Below are 15,459 nucleotides of genomic sequence, written 5' to 3'. Positions count from 1 at the left end.
ATCATCAAAGAAGTCTCACGTTGACAAGAGTCTGTCTATTTTTAATCCTGAGTACGCGTTTACGCGCTTTTCTAGCCGCCCCAAATGCTGTAGCGATGATCATATATCTTTGCTTGAATTTCTTAAAATCCAATAATCGACCAATGCTCAAGCTTCCGCTAATGTTAAACACTAATCCTCTTTTTTTGCGTTTATTGGTTAAATCTAAACATGAATGTAATAAGGATGCTTATGTGCCACTTATGGTACTAAATGTATGTTCATAATGATATATATATATATATCGATAGATTTGATAGCATATGATATCTTGTAAATCTCCCCATGACCGACGGGTGAGGTGGAACATATTCTTTTTGCCAAGACATTTGCAACGCCCAGAAGGAAGCTGCATTGATCCTACAAAGTATATATATTCTTGATTAGCAGTTCGTCTGTGTAATGTCTGTTGTCAAATTGTCGCAAAAATGAAGCTATCGATTTTTACTTTGGCAGAAACAATCCAACTCCTTGCACGCAAGGTGGATTGGCCAAATCAATCAAAGAACACGCCAACACGCCAACAGTACTAGGTAGAATGATCGATAAAAATGGTTTTTTGATCTGATCATAAGTCATCAATTCCAACAGATAAATTTAAAAAAATTTGATCCTATATTCTGTGGGCAATGGTGTAGTACCTGCGCAGACCTGTAAATTATGAGCGCAAAATTTCCCCTAAAGTTAAACTGTGGGGGAGTCCTCTTATTAATTGTCCGTTTATATGCATCCTTTTGATATGTGACGCTTGCTGATGTTTCATCAACGCGATGATAGCATTTCCCAGTCTATGAAGTTGATTGGAATCTTCGAAAAATGTCCTGCTGAGAACTTCACATTCAGAAGTCTACTCGATTCGTCACTTTCTCACAAAAAAATTTTGCTTGCGTTATCAGAGAACACTTCTTCATAAAATATCGCCTGATACTCACTACGCACATTCCCGGTATGAGAAGATAAATTAGTTATCCCTTAACTCAACTATCCTTTCTTTCAGCAAACATTCGGCTTTTATACCCTTTGCAAAACAAGCACTAATACCAGAGTTAACCCTGAAATTTGGTTAGTTGCTTTATCTGTTAAATTTCTTGTGAATTGTTGTCTTTAAGATCACTTTACTTTATGCCACTGCCAGATAAACGATCTTTAAAAAAATATCTAACCTAATTTTTACGAAAAAAACTCGATATACCTTAAACTCCGTGCAGCATGGAATTTGTATTCCGTAATGTCAGTTGTCACTTGTCTGGTAGCGTGTTCAAAGGTAATGGTATGCTACGCAATCATTCAGAGACACGCGCCACATTTTCCTTTGATCCATTTCGGGGATCCTCTTTTAAAAGTCTAGGCCTTCAAAAATAGATATGCATTTGATCATCATGTCTTTACCTAATAAGAAAACAATTTTAATACGTAACTTATTTCCGTATGATTGAAAGGCCTCTGTTTCAATGGCACACACATTTATTTTGTTCCATTTTTTTATGCTGCATTATTGACAGGGCAAACAAGTTTCTGTTGTTTTTTTAAGTAAAATTTAATGTTTCTTATAAAAGCGGAATGCGGTACTTTGTTCAACAGCATTATCTCTCTTAACTCTTGGGAAAAGTATTCATTTCCTGACAAAAGCACAACTGAGGTCTTTTGAGGCCATATATCCATGTTAAAACGGCAGCCATATTCGAACAGAAGATAAGTTAACCAGAAAGAGTGATGTCTGTTGACAACAAAGGGCGAAAACTTATGATATCTTGACTTTTAACATATTGCGCAAAGTTACATCAAATGTTGTTGGTAGCGTTTACTAGCGATGGAAATATCTGTTGGAATAAACCATAATGAAGCACACCCCGCTGATCTCTCAAATAGATCTGAATGGATGTGCAGTTTCATCGTTCGCGGAGTTTGCGCGAAGGCTATTTGGGCTTTGGACATCGTAACGATTCAGCAACACTATGAACTTGAATTCGGAGAGAAAAAGTTACGATTTTCGTAAATTGGGTTTTTTGGCACAAAATCCTCCGACATATTTAAACATCTCTAAAACTATGTTTTGTTCACTTCGCAGATTAACATATACAATTGAACAAATCGTAAAGAGAAATGTAAAAGTCACGGTTGTGTTCCTTATCTTATAGTGATTTGGTCCCGAGAACTTATTCAATGACGGAGTAATAATTGTTAGATTAGAATTGTTACGTCAGGTTCGTTGGAAATTATGATTAGCAGGAATATAACCGCAGACGGTTAATGTAGAGAAGGCTTCTTATTTTGTTGGTTACGCCCTCTTGAAAACAGATAATATAAGAGCAAACTACACTTAATTCTCTTTTTACATGGATTTCATTCCATGGTTTTTTTTGTGCATTTTTTTAATGAATTTTTCTGATGAATTTTTCTTTATGTGTCTATGAATTTTTTCATTCTCATGAAGTGTAGTGTATTTTGTATGCAATCTAATTTGGTTTTTCAAAGTATTATTATAATTTTTTTTTTTTTTTATGTAATATGCTTAATGAATTAAAATGTGTAGGCACGAAATAAGTTCTTAGGAGAACTCTAACAAGAATTTTTTAATATTTCAGTTGCTTTTTTTATGTCTGGAACCAATCTACTAATTTTTTCATTTATCGCCCATATATATTTTACACGAATTTTTTGGAAACGCATCTCTTGTGTAAAAAGAAAATTAATTGTATAAAGGGAAAATTTTAAAAATTGAAAAAAAAAAAAATATATATTAATATATATTATAAATAATGGATTTCTTTTTCCCCAAACTAATATATATATATATAAAATATATATATATAAATAATCATAATATTGTTATGGAATTTATTAGAAAATAGGCATTGGTAGAGAAGTGAAAAAACTGTACGTCCTTTTATTGGTTTAATTATTTATCAATGTGATTAGATTGTAGCGCAAAATATTGGTAAAACATTAGACTAGACTAGAATAATCATAATAAAATATTTTTATTTTTTTTAAATTTTTCTTCAATTCGCTCTCTTTTTTAACGCTATTTCTTTCGTTTACATTTGATTTTATTGTTTTTGTAAATTAACAAAGAGAGTTGCGTTATCACTTTTACTTCAGTATTTCAAATTTGACATAAAGCAATGTCCGAATAGCGCTTAATGCGATTAATGCCATTTACCAATTGCTCACTTTGCAATTGTTGAAATTGGCGGTTTGGCTGGTTTCACCCACCATTTGCCATTGTATTTAAGGAATTTAAGATAAGTTTGCTTATTTTCGATATCTTTTGCTACGAAGTGCTTTCCCTCGGGTACACCAACCAAGTACATCAACAACGTTTTACCAAAAGGATCTCCTTGATTTTGACTTTTACTGCAAAACGTAAAACTTTCCCACACTTCATTTTTCCCTAACCTATGCATATCGTTGTCTGTCTTCTTCACGTAAAGCAGATTAATAGCAGATTAATAACAACTTTAATAGTCCCTGACCCAATTCCATGGAAAAGAAATGTGGCAACGTTTGCAGCTCTAAATTTTTTCTTTAATTCTACAGTAACAGGAAAATTTCAACTCGTTCAACTTTATTTCACTTACGTTTTCGAATTAACTCGAATTAACTTCAACATTAGCTTTACAGACGTCTTGTCTCTACCTACTTTTACTGAAACCCGTTAAATTGACGGGTTAATTTTGTGAATCATCGCAATCAGAAAAATTAAAGATAGCGAAACTGAAAATTTGAAGTAAACATTGCTTGATCAATTAGAAATATGTGCCTAAAAAGTAGGCGCAATATAATAATAATGTTCACGAACCCACGTTGACAATATAGAAAAATCTAAAACGAATTCGATAAACACCGATATTTTTTTCGATATATTTGTCTATAATTTTCGATTTCGTGAATAAAATTTTAAAGAACAGTTACCCAAATATTTAATCATATATTTTTTAATCGGTCACGGAACGTGCGCGCCATTGAATATTTATTCATATCAGCTTTCTATCTTTATTTTGGCGAGTCTCAATTCACAAAAATGCTATCCGTCAAATTGACGGATTTCAGTAAAAATATGTGTACCACATCAATAAATGGCAAAGTGGGCGGGTCCCAGAAAAAAAAAATGTTAACAACTATGTTTGCTGCATTAAAACATTAAAAGCCATTGTGATTGCGACATGGGTTTCACGTGGGTACCTGCTTTGATGGCTTAACCCCACGGTGGCTAAAGCCACGCGGGTTATTTAAGCGTAACCCACGCCACCTGGTGAGTTAGACAATCCTTATAAAGTAGGGGCCTAAATAGCATCAGAGTCCAGATTGCTTATTGTGTATGACTCAATAAACCCACTCTGGTCAGTGTTGGGGCCTATCCGCACCTCGATTTGTTCCACTTTGGCTTGGAACGAGTGAAAACCACAACCACCACGAATACTCCCCGAAGGGCCGTACCCAAGCAGTCAGGGCTCACAACTTGATCAATTTGAATGCGTTCAAGGCTCGTTCCACCGTAGTTTCTATAAAGTCTTGTTGATCAATTACCATTATTACCCGCCGTCATTCGTGAATATACAGTTTAAAGTGTAAAATAGGCAAAAGGGTAAAAAGTCTATCGTCAAATCGCTTTTTTTTTTTTTTAATTTTATTTACAACTTTTCATTTTAATTCCATCACTTAGCCGCAGGCACACATGGCTATTGTGAGCGGACTCCTGATCCCTGTGGAAAAGAAGCCATTGTATAACATCTGAAGATATCTACTTCCCTACGCACAATTTTTAATCTTGAGATCTATTGTTGAATATTGAATGCTTTTCTGTGGCCCGCCATGTCGTTTTCTCTATGTAGAGTTGATTCAATGTACGCTCAGACCATAAGACTTATATCATTTTTTTTTTTAAATTTTTGCACACAAACTCGGAACTTTTAGTTTTATAATTTTGTTTTTTGTATTGTCATTTCTTTCAAGCTTTATGTATTACGTGGTTAATAGTTGCCAAGTCAAATGCGTAGGTAACGATAATTCTAATTAGGTTATGATTCTAGTTACGTTTACTTATGACGGCAAAGGATATTATCGATGCAAACTACTTTAAAGACAAATCAAATAATCTCTTTTATTACTAATATCGGCGTGATATCGGCTATCGTGAGTTTCGCTCTCAAATAACTTTAAGTGAGAAATTAGTCAGGTGTTACTTGGGTGTTATCTGTTACTTGGTTATAATGTAACCGGGAATCACGACGACTCAGGCTTTTGGTTTAGTTGTCCATTATTATTTTTCCCAAAGCACTAATTTAGATTTTATTTTTTTATCCATTTTATTATATATTTTAGTTGTATTTAAGTAAATGTTTTAGTAATCTTTGTTACTTGAATTAAATTTTTCGTTGTTTTTTTTTTTTTTTTTTTTTGCCTTATTTTAGCCTACGTGGCGTATTTGGGGTGAAGAAAAGGAGAAGAATGCCATTTTTACTGTTTATCTGAAAAAAGTTTGCTATCACAGGCCAACACCTTCAGCGACAAATGTATGAGGACTGGTTTGTGCGTTTTATTGAGAGTTCATATATAATTAAGGTTTATTTTCTCATTCAGGATTCGGAGGACGAAATTTCCTATTTGGAGTGGGAAATGGTGCGCGTGCGTTTCGTTAAAGCGGGTACATTGGAACGTTTGGTTGAGGCTTTAGCCACCGATGATGGTGAATTGGAGTCAACCTTTATTAATGTATTTCTGAACACGTATCGAACATTTTCCACGCCGAAAGAAGTCCTTGGTTTATTAATTAAACGATTTCATACACTTAATGAGAAACAGCGTCTCGAGGATTTGAAAAATAAAGATAATGTCGATTATGATCGTAGTGCATCTATTCATGAACAACATAAAAAAACTCTAGTCTCTGTATGGAAAATGTGGCTAAATGGTTTTCCAGAAGATTGGAATGAAGAAAATTTACGGCATTTGATTGGATTCACTTCCAAGTATATACCACATTCGGATTTGCATGCGCGGGCTCTAAATCAATTGGAAATGATTTTGCGTCAGGAGTATAGTAAAAGCACATTATCATCTACCTGCCTATCAGAACAGTTTGCCGGTTTATATTTGGCTCCAGAATTTCAAAGGCGCACTTGCTTCTTGGAAACTTATCGTTTTCCTCGCATCGATGTTAGACACTTTGCCGAACAGTTAACGCGTATGGATTGTGAATTGTTTAAACGGGTGATATCACATCAGTGTTTAGGTGCCTCTTGGGCACGCCGGAATCAAGGATGCTGTCAAACTGTCGTAGCGACCGTCAATCAGTTCAACGAGGTTTTATATCGTGTTATTACAAGTATTTTAATTGAGCGACTTTTGGAACCACAGGTGAGCAAGTTGAAAACTTTGGATTGAAAACTAATACTCAATTCTATTTATCTTGACCGCTGACAGGAACGGGCTATGTATATAGTTGTGTGGATTGATATTGCACAGGAATTGCGGTTACTGAAGAATTTTTCATCCTTGAAGGCAATAATAACGGGACTCAATTCTTCGGCCATTTATAGATTGCGAAAAATATGGTCTGTTTTGTCTAAAGATAAGGTAACAATCAGTCTCACAAGTTCGAAATAAGTTAAAAGTTTAGGGCGAACTTTCCATATCCATCATCCGTATACGAATTGAATAATAGATATGTTTGGTATATACAAAACATTGTATATGCGTTCAACAGATTTATGTATCGTACCTTAAATAAAATCTATACCGAATATTTTAAGAAACCAGAAATAAAGGGATTTTCATAAGGTTTTATTACATATTAAAAAACTTAAAGTAAAGCAAGAAAAGCATTTATTGATGAAAGTCCTCCTTTCTTTTGATTTCTGGAAAGAAAAAAAGCATCGGAAAATCGCAAAAGCATGCATATGCCTCCTCGTCTATTGTGTAATGAGGAAATTTTGGAGAAGAACATAATTCATAAATAGTTTCGATCCGCACACACAACCAGTTGATGTCGATCACATGAAAATTCTTTCGTAAATATCTCAAAAGAAATATATTCCGATGCCGATATCGTGATTATGTGCGATATTTCTCATAATCAAATTTCAATCAGTATCATCATGCGCAGTGCGTGTGCGCGTATGATTGTTTCTTTTGGGCGCTGCAAATCAGTTTCATGCAATCCTCTCCATGTTCTGAAAGACGTTTTGGACGATTTCTTTGCGCGAAGGCTCAAGAATATTATGAAAGGCTGATAACGAAATTTGTGACAACAGAAAGTGATTGAATGCTAGCTCTTTGTCTCTTATGTATGGAAAGTTACTTATTTCTTCTAGTTCTTAAAAGGAGTTTAAAGCAATTTTGTTTTAGATCGCGCATCGAAACGTTAACTGGCTATTCGGCTTTAAATGAAGCCAAATCTAACTTTAGAACTTAATGTTATTTAATCTGAGAAAAGTGTCAAATAAAAAAATATTTATTGAAATATTTCGTTGAATAATTCATTTTAAACAGATGGAAATTTTTGATGAACTAGCTCGTATTTGTTCCGAAGAAAATAACGCTTCAGTTCAAAGAGAATTGTTGATTAGAGAGGGCACCGCTAAGTTTGCCGATACTGTCGGAGAAAATGATCGCCATTTGCAGAAAATTATACAGAAACAAGTAAGTGTAGTCCAGTGTAGTTTCGCAGTGTATAAGTTTCGTAAAATTATTTTTCGCTTCTCTCATAGAGCACACAAACTTCTCATGGCACTATACCTTACCTAGGGACGTTCCTTACCGATCTAACGATGATACATCAAGCTAATCCGGACACAGTTGGAGAGGAAAATTTAATCAATTTTGAGAAAAAGCGTAAAGAATTTGAAGTTTTGGCTCAAATTAAACTGTTACAAGGCGCTGCAAATACTTATAATTTGGAAGAGGATCCTTTATTTAATCGTTGGTTTTATTCGATGCCTGTATTATCTGACGAGGATGCTCACACGTTATCCTATCAGTTAGAGCCGCCCCAGCCCGCGGCGCCTCGAAAATCAAATACGTCTATGAATATGTCTTCAGCTAATTCTTCAGTGCTGGGTCATCGTAAAACTGATTCGATAGCTTCTAATTCGAGTAGCGGTGCTGGGTCCCAATTTTACTGCGAGGTCAATAATAGTACTAGCTCTCGCTATAGCTCACGGAACAATTCTTTAGATAGAGAGGCACAACTGACACATAATACTCAAATGTCTGCTACAAGTAGTGTTTCTAATCTCTCTTTGGACTCGAGTAATTCAGGCGGAGCTGTTGTTATAGGTAATAAATCAAAGATAACTCATTCACAAAGCTCTAACGGTCTGCTGAGAAGTACTGGTGGTTCAACAAGTGGATCTCACACACCTAATTTATTGGGCTCCCCGCTAATTAATGCACAAGTTGTTAATTCACCGGGAGCTAATTCACCCTTCTATATAGTAAGAGTTACGTTGGAAACTGAAAATGTGCCTCAGGATGGCATAGTTGTGTACAAGAGTATGATGGTCAAAAATAATGAACGTACCCCACAAGTAATACGCAATGCCTTAATGAAACTCGGCATAGAAGATGAAGCCGAACACTATACATTGGCTCAGCGTCTACCCGATAAAGATGTAGAATTGCCACGCAATGCTAATGTTTACTATGCCGTAAATACAAATTTTGAATTAAGATTTATATTAAAACGTAATAAAGACTTTAACGGTATTGGCAGTCGTAGTAGTCGTGGCAGCACCAGCTAATGGTTAATTAAGACCCTATAAGTATGGGTCTCGAAAAGCTTTACTAAATGTCGTACACACATCTTAAGGGTGCTTTAACACACACACATACACACTTACAACCATCTACAGAACATTTTATATCTATGTATTTTTTATGCATTATTCATTAAAAAAAAAATAAAAAAAAAAAATAAAAAAAAAAACGAATAATCTGCACAATATTTTTTAAATCACTATTAATATTTATTTATTTCGAAATTGTTTATTTAAAATAAATAATTTCTACATAATTGTAAATTTTTTTTATAAGAATATATATATATATATATATATATATATATATATACGAACCTATAATTCATAGTTCATAAAACAAAGCATCATTTCATAAAAAACCAAACAAGAAGAAAAAAAAAAAATAACAAAAAAAAAAACAATTGCAAAATAAGAATATTGCATTTTGCATAAATAAACTTTTGTAGGACATGTATGTCTGTCTTTTTTTCGACAATTGTTTATATAATATTTAAGATGAAATGAAACTCAATACACATAAAATAAAATAAAATAAAATAATGTTTATATCTGCTTTACACATTAAATTTAAGATATTTGATATTAATGCTAATCTTCCTTAACGAAGATTTTCAATAAGGTTTTCCACAATCATCAGATGTAAAAAAATGACGCGATAGTAGCGTTATGTACATCGAGACGGCTATATACACATCTACGCTCACTATAAAATAAACATATACATAATTTATTGGACAAGTTTAAAGAACTGAGTTTTCCTTCTTACTATTATATAGCAATTAACTTGCGTGATAGATAAGTTTATTTTTTTTTGTTAAAGTACATATGAAAGCTACAATAGGATCACGTACGTGGTATAGAGTTTTCTCCTTTTTTTTTTAATATACTTTACGTCGTTTTTAACTGGTTATATTACATTGAGGTGCATACGTAATATATATGCAAAATGACTTAGGGTAGACGGACATTTTAAAAAGATAATCGATTCAGAATCATTTTTCCATTTTAAATATTTGTACATTTATTTTTATAGGTCATAGCATTCAATAGATTTTCACGAGATTTGGTTTATTGAGATTTTTTGGCCTCATTGAGAGTAAATTGCATTAGAGATAAAGTCATATAAAACTTTCCTTTGAAAAAGGTGTTACATGAAAAGTTTGTGAAATTTAGTATGCGTTTCGCCAAATTTTTGTACTTTGTATTAATTAATTAAAAGAAAGTATGCTGTTATATGAAAAAACATATTTACTTTAAATTAATTATGTTAAAATTGACACAATTAGATCTATTTGTCGAACCATTTATCATGTTAGTGTTCTCATGGCAATTAAGCCTTTAGGTGGCAATAAGCTTAATTTTTGGTATTTAATGACGAAAAAAGCTGAGGAATAATAAGCTCTTTGATAAAAGAAAACTTGTTTTACTCAACTTGGGCCGCACATATTCTCATGACGAGTTAATCTATAAATGGTAATAAGGTATCATTTTTGATATTTTATAAGACAGAAAAAAGATGAAAGATTGTATTAGGCGAAGTGACGTATCATCTTTAATGATCCGCCTTTCCATGACTATAACATTCTCACTTGTTTTACTTTCTATTATTATTTACTACGTGTACATTGTACTTCACTGTTGATCTATATAACTCAAAAACATTTCAGTAGATTTCAATAATCCATTTAATCAGTTTTGGCAGTTCGGGCAAGTAAACAATATGTCCGTAATATAAGCGCTTTTTGCTCTTAAAAACGAGTATTGTCAACTATTACAGGAACTATATATAACAAATGATAGAGAGAGAAAGAGAACGACAGAGACAGAAAAAGAACGAAAGAAAAAAAAAAAAAGAAAGAAAGAAAGAGAGAGAGAGAGAGAGAGAGAGAGAGAGAGAGAGAGAGAGAGAGAGAGAGAAAGGGAGGGAATTTTCGATACCAATAAACAAAACACTAATAATATGCTTCGAGTCACTCTTCCAGATCGACAGTAGCAGAAAAGTGCGAGAAATTAGGTGGCGTTGGAAGATAAAGATTCATTATACCTTACACCACTTGTGATACATACGAACGTATGCAATATCCAGAAGAATTTGAGCTACATTCAATTTTTATTATACCGAATCGAAAATGATCAAAGTCTAATAAACCGATCTAAATCTGTTCAATACTCATTTACTTAACCTATAGGCTACAATTTCGGAGATCAAATTTGACAGATCGAACTGTTTTGGCCCAAGGATGAACGCTAGTAAAAATTCGTGAAAACTTGTGTCGGACCACTTTTCCAACCACATTCAATATGAGGTATTTTTTTTTTAAAAGTTATACATAAATAACTGCATTAAGCAACGTACGTAGTGTAGGGTATCTAATAGTGGATCATGTCTTACTATAGTGTTCTTATTTGCTTTTTATAAAAACATGTTTATTGGAGTATGTTTAGAAGCATCCACATTTTGAAGGACTTTAAAGGGGATATGGGTATACTTTATTTACAATAGGCTTTTATATGGGTTGCATCGTATCAATCAATATAAATAATAACTAAGGCTTTTCTTACATGCTCCCTTTTTTTTATTAATACTAGTTCGTTTTTCTTTATGTTAGTTAACATTTGTGAACAAGCTTTTTTTTATGTGTGTGCGACTATTCTTTAAATAACGTTTCACTAACACTTATTTAGTAGTCGTCTAAAAAACTTTAAAAAGCCAATCTTACGAATTGTAGCAACTGTTAGTTGTCCGTCATAGCCGAAATGTTTATCTAATTCTTGAGAAACTTATAATAGAATAATGGATAATGGATTGTAACAAGCGATATATATATATATATATATATATAATTTTTTATTAATATATATATATATATATATATATAGATAGAAAAATACGTAAGAAAATTATATTTAAATATTTTGAACCGATTCCATTCTAATCTTCAAAAAAAAAAAAAGAAGAAGAATTTGTTGCATTTTTTATTCCGGTTTTATAGGGTCACCGATAAAATGTAAATGGAAATTTTTACCATCTCGTATATCTCGAATGATGAGTAAAACAAACACATTTTCCTGCTTTTGAAAGGAGAGATGTTCAAACCCCATCATTAAGGGTTGGATATAAAAAGAAGAAAAAAAAAATAAAAAAAAATCAAGCCAGCGAACTTTATTCATCTTGAAATGAATTGTGGATGGATGTCAGTCAACCAATAAAAATTTTTGGAATTTTCGAAACGCTACAAATGAAATGAGAAAATTATTACGTTCTGCATTCTGATGGTGAGCATAGAAAAGAAATCGGGTTATCAATGACGTCATAGATGTCATCATAAGCACTAAATGTCGTCATATATTCAAGAAATATACGTACATTCATACACATTAGCATTAAAACGTTATCTTCCATAACGATTGCTATGCAAAAGACTGGTTACTTTCTGCACTACCAACCAATGACGTCGATTAAGGAAATAAATCCAATAATGTAGGTAACGATATGATAAAAAGAAAAAAAAATAAAAAAAATCTTTAATCTATTCACAATGTTAACTATTTTAAATAATAAATACTTTGTAATAAAAGACGTTTCTTTTATTATATTTTTTTAGAAATATGTGTGACACAAATATCGTTTCATAGCCGATTTTAATTAGTTTTTCTTTCATTTATTGTGGATAGTTTTTAGTTTTAGTGTAAGCATTTAAAATTTTAATGAATATTGTGTTTGTTGTTTCTGAATTGTCATTATGTCATGTGCATGATTTCTGACATTCTGCTAAATTGCGTTTGTATGTGATTTATTCGCTTACTTCGCTCTATCTCTGCATTTTAAACTTTATAATTCTTTCCAATTTCTCTTTTCTTTTTTTTTTTTTTTTTTGCACTTGCGCTTTACATGAATATCCTGTTGACGCAAGCTTTTAAATACGATAACTCTCGCTTCCCATGTTTTGTTCTCATTACATTAAACTGAGTTGAAAATGACATTTAACATTCAAATGGTTATCGAAAATTTTGGATTGTTATTGTTTTCACCTTTAATTTGCAAAATTTCTTTACACAATCATTCGTGCGCAGAATGACAGGTAAGATGGACTGAATAAGAGAGCAATAGCTTCTTTCCTTTCTTTTCTTTTTTATGTGAACCTTTGGGTTTTCTTATTGCATTCGAACAAATTGAAGGAACGAAGAGAAGAGAAATATATATCGGAAACGTTGCCATCCACGCTTGGTTTAATTATGTCTCACAACTTTATCTAAAAGAATCGTCGGAGGCGCCACTTTATCTTCATCACTCTAATTAGTTTAAGTGCGATATTAAAGCAAATGGGTTCGGGACTCTCTTCTTGCAATTGCCAGTTCCATTCCAAAATTTCCGCCTTCTCAGCTTGAAAGCCGGTCAAGCGCTGATATGACGCAAGTCTAGTTTGAAGGCAATGAAAACAATATCTATGAAGAAAATAATTTCTTTAAATGTAACTATCCGAAATATGTTGTTGTGTAAAGCACATTTAATTACCTCACATATATAATATGATCGGGATTTAATTTTACTAATGTCGAATACAAGAGAATTCAGTATAAACCCAATAGAATTTCACTTTTTGTTATCCGTCGAACAATTTAAATGCATTCGCAGGCACCGCTAGGTGATAAGCTTCGAAAGAGATAATCATTTATGGGAATCTAAAGTACTTTGAACGTATCTGTAATCAATCAATATTGAAGATTTAACCTGAAATCTAACAATGGTTCACATTTTTATTCGCAATACTCGGATTATTAGTATAATACAAAGTGCATCCTAATAAGCTTTTGCTTGAATCCTGCTGAAATCCTTCTTGTATCCAATGTGAATACAATTTTATTATTAGTATATGAATAAAAAATTGACATTTTTCCTCTTTATTAGTTCATATCGATAACATGTTTCTCTGTAGATGCAGAAGGGCTCAGTTATAGGACTAATCGCATAAAATTAGTCATTAATTAATTAATTATTTTGTGTTATTTAAATTAGTTAATTTTCCGAGTATAAAATTGTCATCGCTACGATGTTTTTTCAATTGTCTTTTTAACATATTTACAAAGTGGAGTTGAACGCAACATTTGGGTATTGTTTGGCGTATTAAAATTTTGTTTCAAAGTAATTTTAATATAGTTTTACGCGATCCACTCTACACTTAAAATCAGAAGGAGAAAAACAAATGTAATTCTTTAATGTGTTGTAAATGATTTTCGTAGACTCGCATTCTACTTTGAGCTAAAAAAAAAAATTGTCAAGTATTTAAAATCGCAAATAAACTAAGGCTTATCTTTACGTGAACTCAATTTGATTTACTTCTTACAAATCGCGTGAACGTAAATTTGATGAATGACTTTTCAAAATCTCTTCGCGCATTAAAATTTATTTGAAAGGCGTGTAATGAATTTGTTAAGAAAGATTGGAACCAACTATTGTCTGAAGTGAATACAATATACATTATTATGTTCTATAGGAATGGATGGTGAGAAATTTGTTATCTTCTTAAGGATAAGCTTAACCTCTTACTTGCTCAGTCAGTTGAGAGTTAAAACTAATTCAGACTTACACGTCGCATGTTATTGCAAATTTGAAATGAGTAAGTCGGCAGTGCGATATTTTGTGCAGCTTGCGTAAATTATTGCAACTCGATATGTTAGTCTTAAGTTTTCATAGGCGTTATCTAAGATTTCCATAGCAATATTTCACAATCAATCCTACGTCGAGAAACATTCAATCCCGATCGGTATATAACTATTTACAACTACATATTTGTTTGCTAAACATATGGAATAACCGTAATACGCCAAGCTATAGCTATGAAAGTGTTGATACATTGTCGCGTACAACAGATTCGTCACGATGTGACTTTTGTTCGATTATAGTTTTGATTGCACGGTATCCGCTATTTTCCAAATGCGGATATATTTGATTAATCAGCGGTAAAAAGTGCTCAAATTTCGCATAAGATTTTTTCTTTTTTTGTTAGTTTAGTTTTAATTTATCGCCCAACTTCTCCCAATAATTTTGAAAACAATTTTTAAGATTACTTGAAATTCTGATGTTCGTATGAATTCTTGTTGGAGTTGTTGAAAATCTCCCAAACATAAGTATGAGCATTATTTATTGTAAATATCAGTGCAGTACGCAGTTACATTTAAATAAACCGCTTAATTGTTTTCGAATTATCTAATATATATATATATATATATATATATCTTCTTATTATATACTTCGGGATACTCTCCACAGCAGTATGTTTGGCTGCGAATTGGCGAATATCGAGGTGAAACACATAAAGCGATAAAAAGCTTTATGAATATTAAGCAGACTTTGTTTTTTTCTCGGCTAAAAATCATCAACTCGAATAGTTGGAGACGTTGAGCCTGATAGAAAGGACATCAGAATAAACGTGAGGCGGTACAATGTTATCATATAACCAAGAATTGTTTTAGTAAATTGGTTTTAAACAAAATGCATGGAAAAGTAAAAACTTATAAGAAATAGGTATAAATGGAAAAGAAAAATTGATTATTCGATTTAAGAAAAATCCCGAGAATATGATAATATGGAGAGAACATGAAATGTGGAAACAAATTACTTTTTTTTTTTTTTTTTTTTTTTTTTTTTTTTTTTTTT

General features: G+C 32.4%; 1 protein-coding gene across 7 annotated transcripts in view; it reads left to right on the top strand.

Moving 5' to 3' along the window:
* The window catches only part of LOC119645037 (ral guanine nucleotide dissociation stimulator-like 1), a 38,605-nt gene extending 29,646 nt beyond the window's left edge, over positions 1–8,959 (top strand). For 5 of the 7 annotated variants that reach the window (XM_038044833.1, XM_038044832.1, XM_038044831.1 and 2 more), the window contains 5 exons: positions 5,454–5,555; positions 5,623–6,399; positions 6,466–6,618; positions 7,534–7,683; positions 7,752–8,959. In XM_038044833.1, the coding sequence (XP_037900761.1) occupies positions 5,454–5,555; positions 5,623–6,399; positions 6,466–6,618; positions 7,534–7,683; positions 7,752–8,783 (2,214 nt within the window). In that variant the 3' untranslated portion in view covers positions 8,784–8,959. The remainder of the gene's footprint in view (positions 1–5,453; positions 5,556–5,622; positions 6,400–6,465; positions 6,619–7,533; positions 7,684–7,751) is intronic. The other 2 variants (XM_038044836.1, XM_038044835.1) reach the window with 1 other exon arrangement.
* Positions 8,960–15,459: the final 6,500 nt, after the last annotated feature.

The sequence above is a fragment of the Glossina fuscipes genome, unplaced genomic scaffold (genome assembly GCF_014805625.2).
Source record: "Glossina fuscipes isolate IAEA_lab_2018 unplaced genomic scaffold, Yale_Gfus_2 1, whole genome shotgun sequence".
In the NCBI taxonomy this organism is placed as follows: Eukaryota; Metazoa; Arthropoda; class Insecta; order Diptera; family Glossinidae; genus Glossina; species Glossina fuscipes.
This window is presented reverse-complemented; position numbering and strand designations above follow the sequence as displayed.